The sequence below is a fragment of the Narcine bancroftii genome, chromosome 5 (assembly GCF_036971445.1).
Source record: "Narcine bancroftii isolate sNarBan1 chromosome 5, sNarBan1.hap1, whole genome shotgun sequence".
Classification (NCBI taxonomy): Eukaryota; Metazoa; Chordata; class Chondrichthyes; order Torpediniformes; family Narcinidae; genus Narcine; species Narcine bancroftii.
Window position 1 is genome coordinate 119,254,383 of NC_091473.1, and position 18,912 is coordinate 119,273,294.

General features: G+C 38.9%; 2 protein-coding genes across 8 annotated transcripts in view; both read right to left on the reverse strand.

Moving 5' to 3' along the window:
* Positions 1–18,912, reverse strand: part of LOC138763910 (small ribosomal subunit protein eS8) — a 215,569-nt gene that overhangs the window by 72,117 nt on the left and 124,540 nt on the right. The gene's annotated exons all lie outside the window — the stretch shown is intronic.
* The window catches only part of LOC138763908 (kinesin-like protein KIF2A), a 95,447-nt gene that overhangs the window by 54,629 nt on the left and 21,906 nt on the right, over positions 1–18,912 (reverse strand). For all 7 annotated transcript variants that reach the window (XM_069938882.1, XM_069938880.1, XM_069938886.1 and 4 more), the window contains 3 exons: positions 15,221–15,315; positions 12,025–12,108; positions 6,115–6,163 (listed from right to left, as the gene is read on the reverse strand). In XM_069938882.1, coding sequence (XP_069794983.1) covers positions 6,115–6,163; positions 12,025–12,108; positions 15,221–15,315 — 228 coding nt within the window. The remainder of the gene's footprint in view (positions 1–6,114; positions 6,164–12,024; positions 12,109–15,220; positions 15,316–18,912) is intronic.

The following is an 18,912-nucleotide window of genomic DNA, read 5'->3' on the forward strand; positions in this document are numbered from 1 at the left end:
CCGAACACTGCACTTTAGATTGGGGGGGGGGGGGGGCCAATTCACTTCTAGCCTGTGGACCGCCTTAGCCCATATCCTGGGGACCCAACTCCATTACACCACGGTGTATCACCCGCAAGCCAACGAGCTGGTGGAGAGGTTCCACAGACACCTCAAGGCAGCTTTAATGGCAAGGCTGACTGGACCTAACTGGGCTGACGAGCTTCCTGGGTCCTGTTAGGAATTTGAGCCGCACCCAAGGAGAACCTCGAGGCATCTTCCGCTGAGTTGCTGTACAGTGCAACCTTGGTCATATCAGGCAAATTTTTAATGACCCCTGAGGACTAAGAAGAGCCCCCAGTGACCGCACTGTCCCGGCTTCGCTAGCGCCTAGGCACCCTGGCCCCCATCAAGCCCAGACCCCACGGCCAGCCCTACATGTACATCCCCAAGGACTTGGCCGATTGTAAATATGTATTTGTTTGGCGCGGGGTACACCAGCCACCTCTCCAGAGACCCTACAAGGGGTCATACCATCTCATAAGGAACAATGGCTCCACCTGTGTTTTGGACATTAGTGGCAAAGAGGAGCCTTTTACCATCAACTGGTTGAAACCAGCCTACTTAGACTCTGACTAGCCTATCAATCATCTGATCCCACGGTGCAGGGGTTGGCCTCCTAAGAACTCTGCCATGATCGCCAGTTCTTTTGTGGGGTTGAGGAGGAGGGGGGAGAAGGGGTCATGTAGCAGCCCACGGCTTGGCCAACACCAGAAATGGAAGTTGGACGCGGCGACTGGCAAAACACTGCAAAGGCTGAGACGCCCATTTCTTTAGGCCGCTGGTGAAGCAGTGAAACCAGGAGTTACAACCGTGAGCTATAACCTGGCTGTAGCAGTAGCGACCCCGCTGCAAGGTCACCAAATACTTGTGACAGATTGGTGCTCTAAATTCACCAACTTTTTTTGGCTATGGCCCCCTTAAGGCTCTGCTTAAAAATTTATGGGCCTCCGTTCCCTGTGAAGCAGCCAAGTTTTCTTCTGTACTTCTCTCCTAACCCCTGTACACTTTTGGGCCTCCTTAAAGGATTTTGGTCTGTGCCCCCCCCCCCCACCTCAATTCTGCGGTGGCTCCCGGAGCTTGGGGTAGGAGGTGGGGTAGCCATAGACCCCCGTTGAGAATTGCTGCTCTAAATTTACAATTCAGCCCCATGATTAAATCTGATGTCAACCAGTGGCACAATGATCATATTTTCAAATCAGTTAATGTTTATGAATCTTTTGGAAATATTGAATATAATCACAGCAAGGAAGCACTTTTTGTGCCTGCTCAACATAATTAAAAGGAGCCAATACTTCAAAAATTACACATATTGTATTCTCTTCAAATAATTTTTAAAATTTGGATGGAGTGTAATTTAGTAATTAATGTTACCTTCAACATTATCAAATATAGGTTCTAGAAAATTCATCAAAAGATAAACAAATGCCATTAGATTCCAAACAATAATTCACTTCCTTTCACAAACCCACTTTGGTGGTAGAATCAGTCTGATTTTAAATTGTTTTACACACAAGATCTCATTTCTTCAGGAAAGCTCTAACATTTAAGATTTCTTCACATACAGCAAATAAATCAAATTTCATGCTGCAACAATCCAATTCACTCACAGTTTAAATACTCAAAAATACTCTAAAAATTACTGCTACTATATGGGAGGATAGCCAAGATGTTTCACTCCAGATAGTTTTTTTTGTATAAAAATAAATCACACTACTCCTATTTGACACCTCCTTTCTCCAAGGACAGAATTTTAAAACTCTCAATTCCAGTGAGAGCTACCCAGACTAAGATATTCCAACAAACAATAATCCTATATTTTACATATGATTTATTCAAAGTCTTTGCTCCCTCAAAAATTTCTCCCATGCCTTTCCTTTGATGGGATTAGCAACTCTTGGCAAGGAATAGTGCTCCACTTCAGAGGCACTTTCATGTACTTTGCATGTTGCTCTTGATATTTAAGGTCAATATTTACATAAGGATTAGACTTGTGACTGAAGAACTAGCATATCAATGGTGCTATCAACCTGGAAATACCATGCCTGAATAAGTCAAGTAAAAAAGGATTTACAAACCCAGTGATGCAAAATATTTTAAACAAGTTTAAATTTTTCGCAAGTTGAAGGCAGGTGTTGGAGTGAAAAAGATATTGCAAAGTTATCTGCACCAACTTCTGTCACAGTATGCAACATCCTCCTTACTCTTAAACACTATTCCTCTTGCAATGAATACTTTCTTTACTGCCGATCCAATCTGGTGGTTAACCTTTGTTATCCTGCATGAGGACCCCCAAGTCCCTTTGCACTTCCGAATTTTGAATTTTCTCCCCATCCAAATAATAATCTTCCTTTTTATTTCCTCTTCCAAAATGTACAGCCACATATTTCTCAATATTGTATCTCATCTGCCATTTCTTAGCCCACTCTCCTAAACTGTCCAAGTCTCTCTGCAACCTTTCAGTTTTTTTCAATACTTCCTACTCCACCACCTATCTTGCTGTCATCTGCAAACTTCACCACAAAACCATTTACAATACAATATACATTATAAAAAGAAGCAGCCCCAACACAGATTCCTGTGGAACACCACTAGTAACCGGCAATCAACCTGAACAGGATCCCTTTATTCCCACCCTTTGCCTTCTGCCTATCTGTCAATGCTCCACAATCTAATATCTTTCCTGTAATTCCTTGGGCTCTCCTCTAATTAAGCAGATTATTATGCAGCACCTTATCAAAGGCCTTTTGAAAATCCAAATACTCAACATCCATAGCCTCTCCCTTGTCCATCCTACCTGAGATTACGTCAAAACATTCCAATAGGTTGGTTAGTCAGGATCTTTCCTTCATGAAACCATACTGACTCAGACCTATAATGTCATGCACCACGAGGTATTTCAAAACCTCGTCCTGGAGGATCAACTCCAATAACTTTCCAGCCACCAACGTCAGACTAATAGGCCTATAATTTCCTTTTTTCTCCTCCCTTCCTCCTTTCTTAAACAGCAGAACTACAATGGTGACCTTCCAATCCTCCAGAACCATGCCAGAGAACATTGATTTCTGGAAAATCATTTCCAATGCCTCCACAATCTCCAAAGTCACCTCCTTCAGAACCCATGGGTGAACTTTATTTGGTCCAGGAGACTGATTTATCCTTAGTCCATTTAGTTTACTAAGCACCATCTCTCTAGTAATTCTTAATTCTATTCCATGAGACCTCTATCAGGTAATATTGTTATTATCTTACTCAGTGAAGACTGACACAAAATATTCATTTAGTTCCTCTTCTATCTCTGTTACCCATTATAATTTCTCCAGCGTCAATTTCAATCGGTCCTATATCCTCCTGTTTCTCTCTTTATATATTTAAAATCTCAGTATCCTTTTGTATGTTATTTGCCAACTTCCTTTCATAATTCATCTTTTCTTTCCTTCTTCTCTTTCGGTTAAGTTTCCCAGTCCTGTTTATTCCACTAATTTTTACTTCCTTGCATGCTCTCCATTTTGCTTTTATTTTAGCCTTACCCTCTCATTAGCCACATTTACGCCATTTTTCCATTCATAATTTTCTTTGAATATATCTATCCTGCATTTTATTTTTTGTAGAAATATCATCCAATTCTGCTCTGCCATCCATCCATCAAGCTTACTTTTCCAGTCAACTTAGGCCAGTTCCTCTCTCATACCACTGTAATCTTCATTGTTCCACTGAAATATTGAAATATTCCACTGAAAGCTTTTCCTTTTCAAATTTGAAACTAAACTCAGTCATATTATGATCACTACTTCCTAAGAGTTCCATAACCTTTAATTCCCTAATTATCTCAGGTTCAATACATCATCACCCAATCTGTTCCAAAAAGCTACCCCATAGGCATTCTACCAACTCACTCTCCTGAGATCCAGTACCTTCATGACTTTCCCAATCCCCTTTCATGTTAATTTCCTTCTGACATGCTTTTTCTATTTCCAGGTGCAATTCGTAGTCCACCTCCTGGCGGCAGTTTTGGGGCCCTGTATATAACTGCTAATACTCCATGATCCTTCTTTCTAGTGATTTAATATCATTCTTTACCATCAGGGCCACACCACCCCCTCTTCCTACCTGCCTATCTTTCCTATACACTGTGTGCCCTTGGACATTCAGCTCCCCATCACATCCATCATTAAGCCATGTCTCGGTGATGGCCACAAAGTCATCTTTTAATCTGTAGCTGTACAACAAGGTAATCTACTTTATTCCAAATGCTCCGTGCTTGTACGTGCCCTGTTACCGATTTTGTTGCATTTCTATTGTACTGTAAATTATCCTGTCTTTTCACCTGCCTGTCCTCTTAGTCATCTTTGTTGCACAGTATTTTTGATTTTTTTTCTATTTTTCTCTTTCTTGACCCTAATCTCTGCACTCACATTGATTCCCAACACCTCCTCCACACCCCCACCCCCTGCCAAACTAGTTTAAATCTTACTCAACGGCTCTAGCAAACTTGCCTGGCAGGATATTGGTCCCCCTCCAATTCAGGTGCAGCCATCCTTTTTGTAGAAGTTCGATCTTCCTCAGAAGAGATCCCAATGATCCAGAAATTGGAAGCCCTGCCCCTTGCACCAACTCTTCAGCCACTCATTCATCTGTCACAACTTCCTACTCCTAACCTCTCTGGTGCATGGCAAAGGCACCAATCCTGAGATTACCGACCTTGAGGTCCTGCTTTTTAATTTCTTTCCTAACTCCCTATATTCTCTCTTCAGAACCTCATCCTTACACCCATCTATGTCATTGGTCCCTACGTGGACCACAACATCAGGCTTCTCACCCTCCCCCACCAGAATTCTATGAACTTGAAGACATCCCTGACCCTGGCAGCTGGGAGGCAACATACCATCCTGGTGCCCTGATCTTGTTCACAGAACCCCCTATCTACTTGTCTAACCAACGAGTCCCCAATCACTATCACTCTCCTCTTCTCCCCGCCCCCCCTTCCCTTCTGAGCCAGGGGGCCAGCCTCTGTGGCGGAGACAGAGATCACCTTGACTTGTCCCTGGTAGGCTGTCCCCACCAACAGGTATACCTATTGTTTATGGGAATGGCCACAAGGGTACTCTGCACTGTATCTTCCCCTTTCCTCTCCTGCCAGTAAGCCCAGCTACTTGCCTCTTGAATGTGAGGTGTGACTGCCTCCCTGGAACTCCTGTCTACAACTGCCTCTGCCTCCCTTATGATCTGCAGTTCATCCAACTCTAGCTCCAGTTCCCTACCTTGGTCTGTAAGGAGCTGCAACTGGATGCACCCTTTGCAGATGTAGTCAACAAATTTCCCACATCCACAACCAGAGCAATCCACTGCCCTCACTTCTTCCTCCTTTGCCTTTTCCCAGATCTATCCCACTTCCTCTCTTTTCCCTGTCTCCTTTCACCTCTCCCCTCATCATATCTAAATAACATTTTTGTTGATCTGGACTCCTCCCCCAGCCAGCACTGTCTCTATTCTGAGATTTCCTGTATTTTTTGCTTATTTCTTGAAAAAGGGCTCAGGCCTGAATGGCTTACCTACTGAATGGCTCAAAAGGAACACAAGGCTTACTTGCTCCCAATATTCATATGCACACAACTGACCAAGATGATCGTGGAGAAGCTTGTTTGTCAAGCAATATTGGGAAACATTTTTAATTAATAGTTTTTCTCCAATTCATGCACTTGAAGCTTATTAAATTGTTTTATATAGAAAATAATCAAAAAGGAACCATTATTATTGGTTGAAAAATCTAATTCTCATTTATTAAATCAATTTAATTCATGTTATCTATAAGCCTTGTATATATGCACATTTCATCATTTTAAAAAGGGATAATTATTGGGAAAGGGATCTTTTCTTATTGCAAAAAAAAAATAAATGTATTAAAGTGGAAGAACTTCAGCCAATTCCTTTCTTAGATCATAACCAATTTGTTCTCATATAGAAAGTTACAAAATTAAAAAAAAATCTCTACAAAGGTTTCTGCTAGCTTCCTTTCTAGCTGTTAAATGATGCAGTAAAAACCTACATTTATATTTTCAGTAAACTTCAACTCACTTTCCTTTGCGATTGCATTCCTTGGCAGAGCTGATTCACGTCTAGGGATCTAAAATAGATCATTAATTACCAATAGTAACTGGAAGTAAAATCATCCATTTCACTTTTTAAAAAAAACAATGGCTTTCAACTCTTCCACATTCTCAAGACAGACATTAAACATTCAATATCTACTTTGAATATTGGCATGGAATTAGGTGTGTACTAAGCTTTTCCTGAACAAATAAGCATTTACCAACAAAGTGTGCTCTTTTGGGAAAAAAAAGGAAGAAATTAAGCACAGTGGTTTTCAGTGACATGTTAGGATTCAGGATCAGCTGTATATAATACAGTATATAGTAATAGTTCTTTTTATACAAACAGGTGTTATAGGCCCAGAGGACTCCAAAACCCAGTAGCAATAGAAATTCACCAAGACAAATGGTTACTTTTATAATTTTTTTTATTTAATACTTTACAGTGAACCACTGTATGTATATAATATATACATTCATCATTAAAATATAGTGATATTTTCCCTCCTTCCCCCCACCCCTTAAAGCAAAAAGAATGATAAATAAACAATAAAAGAGAAGAAAAAAAACTGTGTTGTCCTAAATTCCATATTTAAATATTTTCATACTTGTAGCTTATCATTTTGAGAGATGGAGGTCTGAAATCAGTGGTTTCTAGTATACTCTATGTATGGTTTCCAAATTTGTTCAAATAAAGTATATTTGTCTTTTAGATTGGCGGTGACTTTTTCTTGTTCATTTCTTTGTACCATTGTTGTATTTTAAGGTTGCTTCCATTTTCCAAGTTATCATTATGCACTTTTTTGCTGCTGCGAGTGAAGTCATAATAAATCTTTTTTTTGAATCTTGTCTAATTTTAGGCCTAATTCTTTGTCTTTTATGTTGTTTAACAGGAAGATTTCTGGATCTTTTGGTATCTTATTTTTTGTAATTTTATTTAATATTAAGTTTAAATCCTCCTAAAAAGTTTTCACTTTTGCACATGTCCAAATTGCGTGTGATATTGTTCCAATTTCTTGTTTAGAACAGAAACATCTGTCTGACATTGTTGGATTCCATTTTTAAAAAACTTTTCTGGTGTCACATATAATCTATGGAGCCAATTATATTGTATCATACGAAATCAGATATTTATTGTATTATTCATGGTTCCTGTGCATAGTTTCTCCCATGTTTCGTCCTTTATTCGTATTTTTAAATCTTTTTCCCCAACCTTGTTTAGGTTTGTACATTGTTTCATCATTTTCTTTGTATTGCAATATTTGTGATTCTTTTTTTAAAACTATCGCTGGGTTTGTAATTAACTATTCATAGCAGCTAGTCTCGGGTAACCTTAAGCTAGTTCCCAACTTTTCTTTTAAATAAGTTTTCAACTGATAGTTTGAAAATATTGTACTATGTGATATTCCGTATTTGTCTTTTAACTGTTCAAATGTTAATAAATTATTTCCCAAAAAAGCAATCTTTTATTCTTTTAGTTCCTTTTCTCACCCATTCTTTAAAAAATAAATTGTCTATTGTAGAAGTTATTAATGGGCTTTGCGTTAGTAACATTTTTGGTATTTGATAATTTATCATCTTTTGCTCCAGATGCATTCTCTTCCGTTTTTAGTATATGATGTAGTATTGGTAAATTGTTCTGTTGCACCAGTTTTTCATCCCATTTATAAAGTAAATGTTCCAGGATCTTTTTCTCCTAGCTTGTATAATTCTATCTTGAGCCAGTCCAGATTTTCTCCCTTCAGATAAAATTCTGATAAATATCTTAATTGTGCTGCCCAGTAATAATTTTTGAAGTTTGGTAACTGTAATCCTCCTTGTTTATACATCCTTGTTAATTTTTCTAAAGCCTCTCTTGATTTTTTTAACCTTTCCATAAAATAATTTATTCAGTTTCATAAAAAATTCTCCTGTCAAGGGAATCGGTAGTGTTTGGAATAGAGAGGCATTGTGCTAACTGTAACACCAACTGTGCTGCCCTACCTCTAGGCCAAATGTGCTGCCCTACCTCTAGGCCAAATGTGCTGCCCTACCGCTAGGCCAACTGTGCTGCCCTACCTCTAGGCCAAATGTGCTGCCCTACCGCTAGGCCAAATGTGCTGCCCTTGATTTTGCTTCTCGTCTTGGCGGGGGCGGTGGGTTAATGGCCCCTCTTTGTGTGCTTTTACTGAACGTATTTTGTAAGTTTATGTACATGACAAAAAAAAAAGGAACTTTAACCCATCGGGACCATTGCCTGAAGAGGGCGCACAAAATCAGTGAACCGATGCGGACTCGAAAGGCCAACGTGGCCTGTTTCCGCTCCGTAAATGGTTATATGGTTATATTGTATCCGTGGAAATTATTCATCCTGATGCAGTTTACTCTTCTCCTATTAAAGTTAATGATAAAGCTTTCCATTTTTTGAAATCTTATTGTATTTTTTTTTAATTAACGGTTGGTAGTTTAATTTATACAAATGATTTAAATTGTTATCTATACTGATACCAAGGTAAAAATAGCCTGTGATTGCCATTTAAAAGGGGATTCCTTTATATATTTTGTATAATTGAGTTTATTCATTGGTATCACTTCACTTTTATTGATATTAACCTTGTATCCTGATATTTCTCCATATTCTTTCAATTTTTTAAATAACTTTTTTGTTGACTTATTTGGGTCTGTTAAATATTCTATAATATCATCTGCAAACAAGCTAATTTTAAATTTCAGGTGGCCAATTGCCCCACATGTAAAGCCACATGTTTAGGCAATAGGCAGCTGTTTTGAGGCCACCTGAATGTGCAAGAAGCTCTCGAGGTGAACTACATAACCCTCCTCCGAGAAGGATAATCAGCTCAGCGGCTCCCAAGCCACCTGAAAGCAGATGTTAAAGCGTCAGACTGCTGATCACAGCTGACACTGGGCAGGAGCCGGAGTGTGCTAAGAGCTGCATCCTGTGCAGCTGTGTCCTTCAGGTGGACAGCGTTGCATTTTCAATGCTGCCAACTGAACGGCAATTTAAACGGCCGCCTCTGCTTCTTCAGGCGCATTCTTAGCATAGAATGCACCTGAAAAAGCCTTTACTTTTATTCGTTTTATTCTGGGTTCCCATCTTATCAGTTCTGCTAATGGTTCTATGGCCAAACCAAACAGGGAAGGTGATAGTGAACATCTCTGTCTGGTTGACTTATTCAATTTAAAGTGATCTGAAACATGTCCATTTGTTATTACATTTGCCAAAAGTCCATTATACAATGATCTAATCCAATTAATAAATTTTTTTGGGTACTTTAAATAAATAATTCCATTCCACCCTATTGAAAGCTTTCACAGCATCTAGAGTTACTGCTACAGTTGGTGTCTTATTTATTTGTGCTGTGTGGATTAAATTAATAAATTTTCATACATTATTTGTTGCTCTTCTATTTTTTTAACAAATCCAGTCTGATCTAATTTTACTAATTTTGGCACAATCTGTCAATCTATTTGCAAATGGTTACTTAAAAATTACTGTTAAATTTCTTTAAACATCAAAACAGGATCAAACTTTAACTTATTACTATTACCTTAACTAACCTAACTTAACCCCCTTCATATTCTAAGTGCATGTGTATGTAATGTGTGTGTAAGTTCAGAAAAGTTCTTTGGTTCACAGTCCAATCTCACTTCTCACTCCTCCAAATTCATTGGTTGCAGCTAATTCTTATACTGTGGACAGAATTTAACAAATATGTATTTCACCAGGCTTTGGTGCTTGAAAGGAAAATGGTTACTGCTCAGGAAGGTTCTTGTCAGTTTTCAGAGAGAGATTGGTTGTTCATTGGACACAATCCGATTCCTTACAATCAGCCACTTCAGTATCTTCCCAAAGAAACGTGCCCCATTAGGGTTTTCCCAGATGATAATCTCTTTCCTTCAGGTCATCACAGAGTTCCTTTTTTGTTTCCCTTATCTCAGGTGAAACATACAGCCAGCCATCTCCTCTTGTATGGACCACAAGGGCTTTGACCAGGCTGAACTAAGAACTCACAACCTATCTTCAAAGTAGGGTTTTTCCACAAGCTTGCCAGCTTGTCCTGTTCCAATCCCAGCTGCTGCTGCTGAACAGTAGAGCTGAATTCTCTCTCTCTCTCTCACACACACACACACAGAAAACCACATGACCCTCTTAGAACAGCAAACTGCACTCAGAAAGACCGCAGCACCGGACCCAATCTTCTGAGTCCGTCATTTGTTGCTTTCCAAAACAATAATCCATTACTTCACAGCACGTCCAATTAATACCTACTTGTGAAGTCCTTCGACAAAGCAGTTTTCATGATCTTTACAAAGGCATTGGGAGTCTGACTTGAGAGAGCTCTGGCATTTTAAATGAGATCTGTGTTGTGAAGTGTTTATGTGTGTTTGTGACCTACACTAAAAAACCTGCCACAATTTATCTCCTTTAAAACATATCTATACAAAATATAATATAATCCGTCACACAGGTAAATAATCTTAAAATCAGACAAATTAATTGATAAGTCAAGAATGTTTTACTAGATGTGCAAAATTGATGAAAAGCAATTCCTTTTAGCTCAAATAATAGCTTTAGCTTTTAAAAAAAAATTCTGCAAAGTTGACAATTCTTCTTCCCAAAAATACATTTTAAAAGAAATAAGTCATTTGACAGGGATTACCTTTCGTTCCCAAAGCTGGAATTGGTTCACATAAGCTAGTGCTTCCAAACCCAGGTGTTTTTTTTTTTGTACAGCAAAAGATGCAATGTGGAACATTCATTTTGCAGCAATTAATTCAAATATCCAAGACATCTAATATTTAAAAAGCCACGACCCAATTCAGTGTTAAAGGGATGGTCTGAAATCAGGACATTACATCACAATATCTTTCTTTTCAAAATGTCTATGGAAATTGCCATTCAGCTTGTTAATGAACAATATCACAAAGTTGGAGGTTTAAATAGGGACTTAATTTGCATTACTCATACAGCAATTCATTCTAGTCATGTAATCCCATGGCACAAAAAGAAAAACGATGTTTAGGCCACAGTGATTTTGTCTCTATGCAAATCCATGTAACCATTTCTGCATGGTATTTCAAGTGATCAAATGCATACTTTAATGTTATTCAAGTACCTACCTCTTCCATCCTTCAGGCACAGCATTCTATGTTTCATCCATTATAAGATTAAAGATTAATAAATAAGATTATTCCTCATGTCCCCTTCAAATTTCCTAACCTCGACAAACTGATGCCCCTGTATTATATACACTTCTGCCAAAGAGATTATTTTTAAACTACCACTCTCATGCCCCTCAATTTTGTTTACTCAGCTTTTTCCCTATTCCAAAATTAATATTATTTTTAAAGGGCAAAATGTTTCTCCAAGAAATAAAATGTTGTGTCTAAAGTAGCACATGCAGTCTGCTAGATTTATTTCAAATATAATACACAAGATAGGCAAGTTCAGGGTACATGCAGTAAAACTGTATATTCTGAGACTTTGGAAAATCTGATAACGTTGCACCAACAAACAGAAATTATTTTATTAATACTCCAACACATTTCAATGAATCAAATTTAATGATAATGCAGTAAAATGAGCCAAACTGAGTTGATGAGGAGTACAGTAGCACATGCCAAACACAGCAGATGCCAAACCATTAGGATTTCTGAAAATGGTTGGATATTGAATTCAGAGATTTATTATTTCAACTATGATCTAATTGAATAATTTAAAAAAAAATCAGGATTAATTGACCTGCTCCTGCTCTTGTGCAATATTTTTCTCAACCTAGCTACTGTTGATTTTGTATCATAACTTTTGTGGGGGAAATGAGTTAGCATCAAAATCAAGATTACAACAATTAAAGTAAATGCATAAAATTCCAAAAGCCAATAATTTAAAACTTACCCGTGTGTTCATTTTTTGTTGGCTTGGAGGTGGCACTTTTTCTACCATGTTAGGATTTAAAAATAATAAAGTTTCAATATCGATCTGAAGGCAAAGGAAACATATTTGGAGATCATTTGAGACACACAAAATGAAAAAAAAACAACACTAAACACATACCATATACATTAAAACCTCTGGTATCCGACACCTATGGGGACTGTTAGGTACTGAAAAAGTGTACTCTCTGGTTGTTTGATACTTACTCTCACATTGCCCAATACACCTGCATTAAGAATTAACAGTTTAAAAGACAAAAATACCATACTGTACTTACACCTTATAACCTTCACTTGCATGAATATATAAACCTTAAAGAATTTTACTTTATTTTCAGTCACATTCTTTTAAAACATTTAACCATCGCTCCATCTGCAGGCTCATCCCCCCTCCACTGAGCTGACCGAAAGATGAACAATAACATTATAAATAATTAACCCTCCTCCCCCAAGTTTACAGATAAAGCTTCCATCCAGGGTGACTCTTACCAAGCAGGGATAAGGAGATACTTTAAGAGTCACCCCAACAGCAAGTGGCATCAACCAGCTCTTTATCCTGGGCAAAGCCATTGCTGTTTCACACAACTTTATTCAAACAGCTGCTATGAACAAAGCATGAACAAGGCACTCTACTGGCTGAATATTTGCTCCCATCTTCGCCAAAGGTTTATGTGTTGCTTCAGAAAATATTTACTTTTACAATTTTAAGTTATGCATTTTTTAACCTATTATTTGCTTCTTATTTATTTTAATTTTTAAAAAATCATTATCAATTTATTTTGCTGGATGCTTGAATTCTAGATACCAGGGGTCTTACTGTATTGCTTGCTTGCTTAAGGATTTGTATAATGATAAATCTAGAAGTGACAACTTTTATTCCAAGATCAAAGTTATTTTCCTTGCTACTTGTCCGTACATTATCAATGTACCTTGTTCTTTATTCGATATACAAAGAAAATACCTGGAAATGTTTTTAACTCTTTGGACTCCATGTCCCAATTTACAGGAACCATCAACAAGCACATATATTCCATGTCTAGTGTCTTTTTTTTAAAAAAAAAGACATACCTCATGGTAACAGACCATTTCGGCCCTATTACACCTAATTGACCTGCAACCTGCCCAGTACAATTTGAAATTACCTCTCTGTCTGAAGGATTGTACACAACTGCCTGGGTTAAAATTGAAATGGACATAATAAGAGAGGACCTAGCAGAAGAGGTTATTTATAAATTGATTCAAAATTGTTAACTGGTGTGAGGGAAACACCCTTACTTAAGCATTTGATAAATATTTGGACAAAGATGAATATTAAAATGTGTTCAAAGGGTAGTATTACTCCTAAAACACCTTTATTCCAAAATCATCTTATATCTTTTATAAAGGATAATCAATTCATGAATATTTGGTTCCATGATAGATTTAAAATAGTGGAAGATTGTTTTGAACAAGGCCAATTGATGTCACTTCAACAATTAAGAAATAAATATGGAATTTCGTGAAATACACTTTTTTGTTGTCTGCAATTGAGAGGATATTTGCGAGGAAAGTTAGGTCCTGCTTTGATGTGGCCGACTTGTCGTGAGACAGAGCTTCTTATTTAGAAAGGCTACATTAAGAAATTTATTTGTGTCATGTGCCACAAGCTACAGACAGGCACTATAAAAAAGGACTTCAGAAATCAAGACAGAAATGGGAGAAGGATTTAAACTGTGATTAGTGAGAAAAGATGGGCTAAACTTTGTTGTGACTGTATGACAAACATTATCAATGTTGGGTACAGTTTAGTTCAATATAATTACATACTTCAATCATATTTAACTACTCAAAAGTTACACAAAATGAAGTCTGATATATTGGATCAATGTTTTAGATGTGGAAAAAATATAGGTACCTTGAAAACTTGGATAAGTTTTTGGGACAAATTATGGGTCTGGTTTTTCTATCAAATTCAGATTTATTTTTGTTGGGGAATGTAGAAGGAACAAGACCTTCTACATTAAAATTATTGCTTCACCAAATCAAATTTGTTAAAATTGTTTTAGCGATGGCACAAAAGTGTATTGGTATGACTTAGAAGTTGGACATTCATTTAGGAATGGAAAGATGGCATTCAGAGGTACAAAGCTGTATCCCTTTGGAGAAAATTACATTTAATTTGAGAAGAAGATACCCACTTTTTGTACAAATTTGGAACCCGTATATGCAAAAGTTAGGGTTAAATATGTACAGTGTGCCTCCAGCCTCTAGTCCTGTAACGATCTCATTCCCTAAAAGCTATGCACTTATATAATGCTGTACGACCCCAGAAATATCCAGATTGATGCCATCTTCTTTTCTTGGTTTTCATTCTTTTCATTTAAAAAAATTCTTTTTGGTTGCCTGTATTATATATTTACAGTATTTTTTATTTATTGAGAGGGAGAGGGGGTTATAATTTCCAAGTAATTATTCTATATTTTGTTTTACTTAAGAACTGTTTATATCAACTGTATAATTGCATGGTCAAAACTTTAAATAAAATATTTTTAAAAAGAATGGTTCTAATTCCTTGTGGTGTAATTTGGAGTGGATGCCTATGAAGGTGGATGTTGGGCAGACTGAAGCAAACTTAGGTCCACATTAGGTTTGCCATGTAACTGTTGCCTTTGTCGAGGACTGTGAGAGAGGCTGCACTGTGTTGAAAGACCACCCACTGGATGTGATGGAAGTGTGTACCTCTCAGTCAGCCTGTACAACTCGAGCCCAAAGTACAACCCAGACCTTAATGAGAGTACAAATTTGCAGGAGCCACAAACTTTATAACAAGTCAGCATTCAGTAGCTAAGTGATAGCAATGGGGCACAATTCAACTAAGTTTAAAAGAGCCGTGGCATTATAGAGATATAATGAGATATAATGTTTATACTCATCATATAATTTGGTTTTTTTTAATTATAAAAGTTCAGAATTACTCATTTATGCTCAGTCTGCGATAATAAATGGGAAACAAGAAAAAGGAAGGCAAGTTAAACCAGTACTTTGCATCAGTCTTTGTGGTGGAGGACACTGTATACACCCTGAAGATTACAGATGGGCATGTGACATGGAAAAACACAATTAATTTCTAACATGCTTGTCAACTCCACTCCAACATTTCTTACAGAAGACTTTCTTACCTCTTTCGCTTTACTTACGGAGTCCTCCAACCACTCAACTCTTACACAAGAATTTTCAATATTCAATTCAGTTATACTTGCATCTTGGATCATCCCTGTGAAGAAAGGTCCAATAATAAATGATGAATTATGGTAAAAACAAAATACATCACCCCCTTCAAAGAAGAGCAAGATAACATTATTAAGTATAGTAACCATTCAAAAGTAGCTTGATCTGGTTGAAGTTTATTCCTTAAAACCAGATATCAAGTCATTAACCCCCACTATGAATTCAGTAAAGTCTCTCTCAGACGTCAATCTTATAAATCTTCCTTCTGGGGACTGGCATCCAAGTAGGCAGAACTGTTTCACATATGGGTACAGCAACAGCCTAATATAGACAATATGCCAGTCTTCTCCATTTCCTCATCCTAGGCAAAGTAGACCAAGCTGTGCCTTGTCCTAATAGTATGACAGACAGACCATGGACTAGCAAAATAGTAGTATATAGGCAAGTAGTAGGTGCCTTTGATGTCCTCAACAGACTCCAGTCCCAAAGTTTCATACTATCAGGTCAAACAAGGGAACCCCGTCCTGATCATTTATTGGCTTCCCTCAATAATGTCATTAGCCAGGTTGAACAAAATCTGGAAAGGTAGCTGGGCACAGAATGCACTCTAATGAAGTCTTCAACATCTAGCACCAAGAGTGGGTGTAATAGCACAACCACTGACTTAAATGACCAACTCCTGAAAAACAAACCACCATCATGGGTTTGCTGAATGATCAGGCAAATAAATCTATTTTATCTTATTCCCACCATTCTATTTGAGATAGATCTATCCTTGACAGCGCTGGTGGAAGAGATTACTGCACTGTCCTCCGTAATAGAGGATCTTCTTCACAACAGACATTTTCACCATTTTGTTTGGCACTACAATCATGCCAAATGGAAAAATTCAAAACACAATATTCAAGAGTCACTGTACCACCAGTTTCATTGGCTTGGCTTCACGGACGAAGATTTATGGAGGGGTAATGTCCACGTCAGCTGCAGGCTTGTTTGTGGCTGACAAGTCCGATGCGGGACAGGCAGACACGGTTGCAGCTGTTGCAAGGGAAAATTGGTTGGTTGGGGTTGGGTGTTGGGTTTTTCCTCCTTTGTCTTTTGTCAGTGAGGTGGGCTCTGCAGTCTTCTTCAAAGGAGGTTGCTGCCCGCCAAACTGTGAGGCCCCAAGATACACGGTTTGAGGCGATATCAGCCCACTGGCGGTGGTCAATGTGGCAGGCACCAAGAGCTTTCTTTAGGCAGTCCTTGTACTTCTTCTTTGGTGCACCTGTGTCTCAGTGGCCAGTGGAGAGCTCGCCATATAACACAATCTTGGGAAGGTGATGGTCCTCCATTCTGAAGACGTGACCTACCCATCACAGTTTGATCTTCAGCAGGGTGGATTCGATGCTGTTGGCCTCTGCCATCTCGAATACTTCGATGTTGGAGATGAAGTCGCTCCAATGAATGTTGAGGATGGAGCGGAGACAACGCTGGTGGAAGCGTTCTAGGAGCCGTAGGTGATGCCGGTAGAGGACCCACGATTCGGAGCCGAACAGGAGTGTGGGTATGTCAATGGCTCTGTATACGCTAATCTTTGTGAGGTTTTTCAGTTGGTTGTTTTTCCAGACTCTTTTGTGTAGTCTTCCAAAGGCGCTATTTGCCTTGGCGAGTCTGTTGTCTATCTCGTTGTCGATCCTTGCATCCGATGAAATGGTGCAGCCGAGATAGGTAAACTGGTTGACCGTTTTGAGTTTTGTGTGCCCGATGGAGACGTGGGGGGGCTGGTAGTCATGGTGGGGAGGTGGCTGATGGAGGACCTCAGTTTTCTTCAGTCTGACTCCCAGGCCAAACATTTTGGCAGTTTCCGCAAAACAGGACGTCAAGTGCTGAAGAGCTGGCTCTGAATGGGCAACTAAAGCAGCATCATCTGCAAAGAGTAGTTCTCGGACAAGTTGCTCTTGTGTCTTGGTGTGAGCTTGCAGGCGCCTCAGATTGAAGAGACTGCCATCCGTGCGGTACCGGATGTAAACAGCGTCTTCATTGTTGAGGTCTTTCATGGCTTGTTTCAGCATCATGCTGAAGAAGATTGAAAAGAGGGTTGGTGCGAGATCACAGCCTTGCTTCACGCCATTGTTAATGGAGAAGGGTTCAGAGAGCTCAAACTAAAGGTGAGAAATCAGACTGCTCAAACTACAGGGGAATCACACTGCTCTCCATTGCAGGCAAAATCTTTGCTAGGATTCTCCTTAATAGAATAATACCTAGTGTCGCCGAAAATGTTCTCCCACAATCACAGTGCGGCTTTCGCGCAAACAGAGGAACTACTGACATGGTCTTTGCCCTCAGACAAACCACCCCCATCTGTAACCAGTGTGCATTATCAGGCCAGTCACTGATCCCAGTCTAATGAAGGAATGCAAAATGAATGTCGAAACATTACCAAAATGATTATCAACTTGTGAAGCTACAATGGGACAACATATTCACTAGAGACAAGCCATATGCAACAGACAAAGCTTAGCAATCTCAACCAGATTCAAGTTCTGCAGTCCCACCACTGCTAATCGCAACTGTTGGAGATGATTAAAAAAGCTAATAGAGGAGATGGTTAGAAATATTCCCAACCAAGGTCATGTAGGTCACAACATTTCACGCAAAGACCACATAAATGATCCATCATAGCTCCCCCTCAAGATCCTCACTGACACAATGTGCATGTTCAGCCTATTCGATTCATACCGAATAGCTGAAATCACTAGAAAGAATAAATGACTGCAGATAAGTTGTGCTCCAGCCCTACTTTTTAAAATTTACACACAATTAACCTAGACCCCTGGTACGTTTCAAACAGTGGAAGGAACCTGGAGCCCCCAGAGAAAACCCACGCAGACATGGGAAGAAGGATAACATGGGATTCGAACCCCGGTCCTGATCACTGGTGTTTTAAAGGCGTTGCACTAACCGCTATGCCAACTATGCCCCCTACTAGTCATACTCTGGGCAAGAATTAACATGGACTTCCTCCAACCTGATCAATTGCATTGGTGTGCACATTATGGCCTCCTCTCAGTGAGACTAAGATTATACTAGGTGACCAATTTGTAGTGCACTAGCACTGTTTGCCCTCTCAAACTTTCAGCTGCATGTCATTTCAATTCCCCTCCCCACTCCCGCACAGAACTATCTACCCACTGCCTTCTTCACCGTCAGAGGCTCAACACAAACAAGAATAATATATCATTACACTTGACGAGACTACAATGTGACCAGTGAACTTTTCAAATTCAGCTAACCCACATGCTTTTAGTTCTTCTACACCCACCATTCCATTCTTCCTTTATTCATCTTTTTCCATTCTCATTACCCTCCCTTATCTGGTTCCACCTGCCTATCATTCACATACCAGTCCACCTGGATTCATTTTCCCATTTCTATCTACCCATTTTTGTTTCCTTGCCCATCATCTACCAGCCTATCACAACACCCCCTCTCTAGCTTCATCTGCTTAACATCCCTCTTATCTGGTTCCACCGATCACCTACCATATCCAACTGACCCACTCACTCTCTTCTATACACTGGCCATCTTCCCTCTACATTCAGAGATGATGCAGGATCTCCACCTGAAATTGCATTCTTTTGGCTTCATAGACCCAGAATTT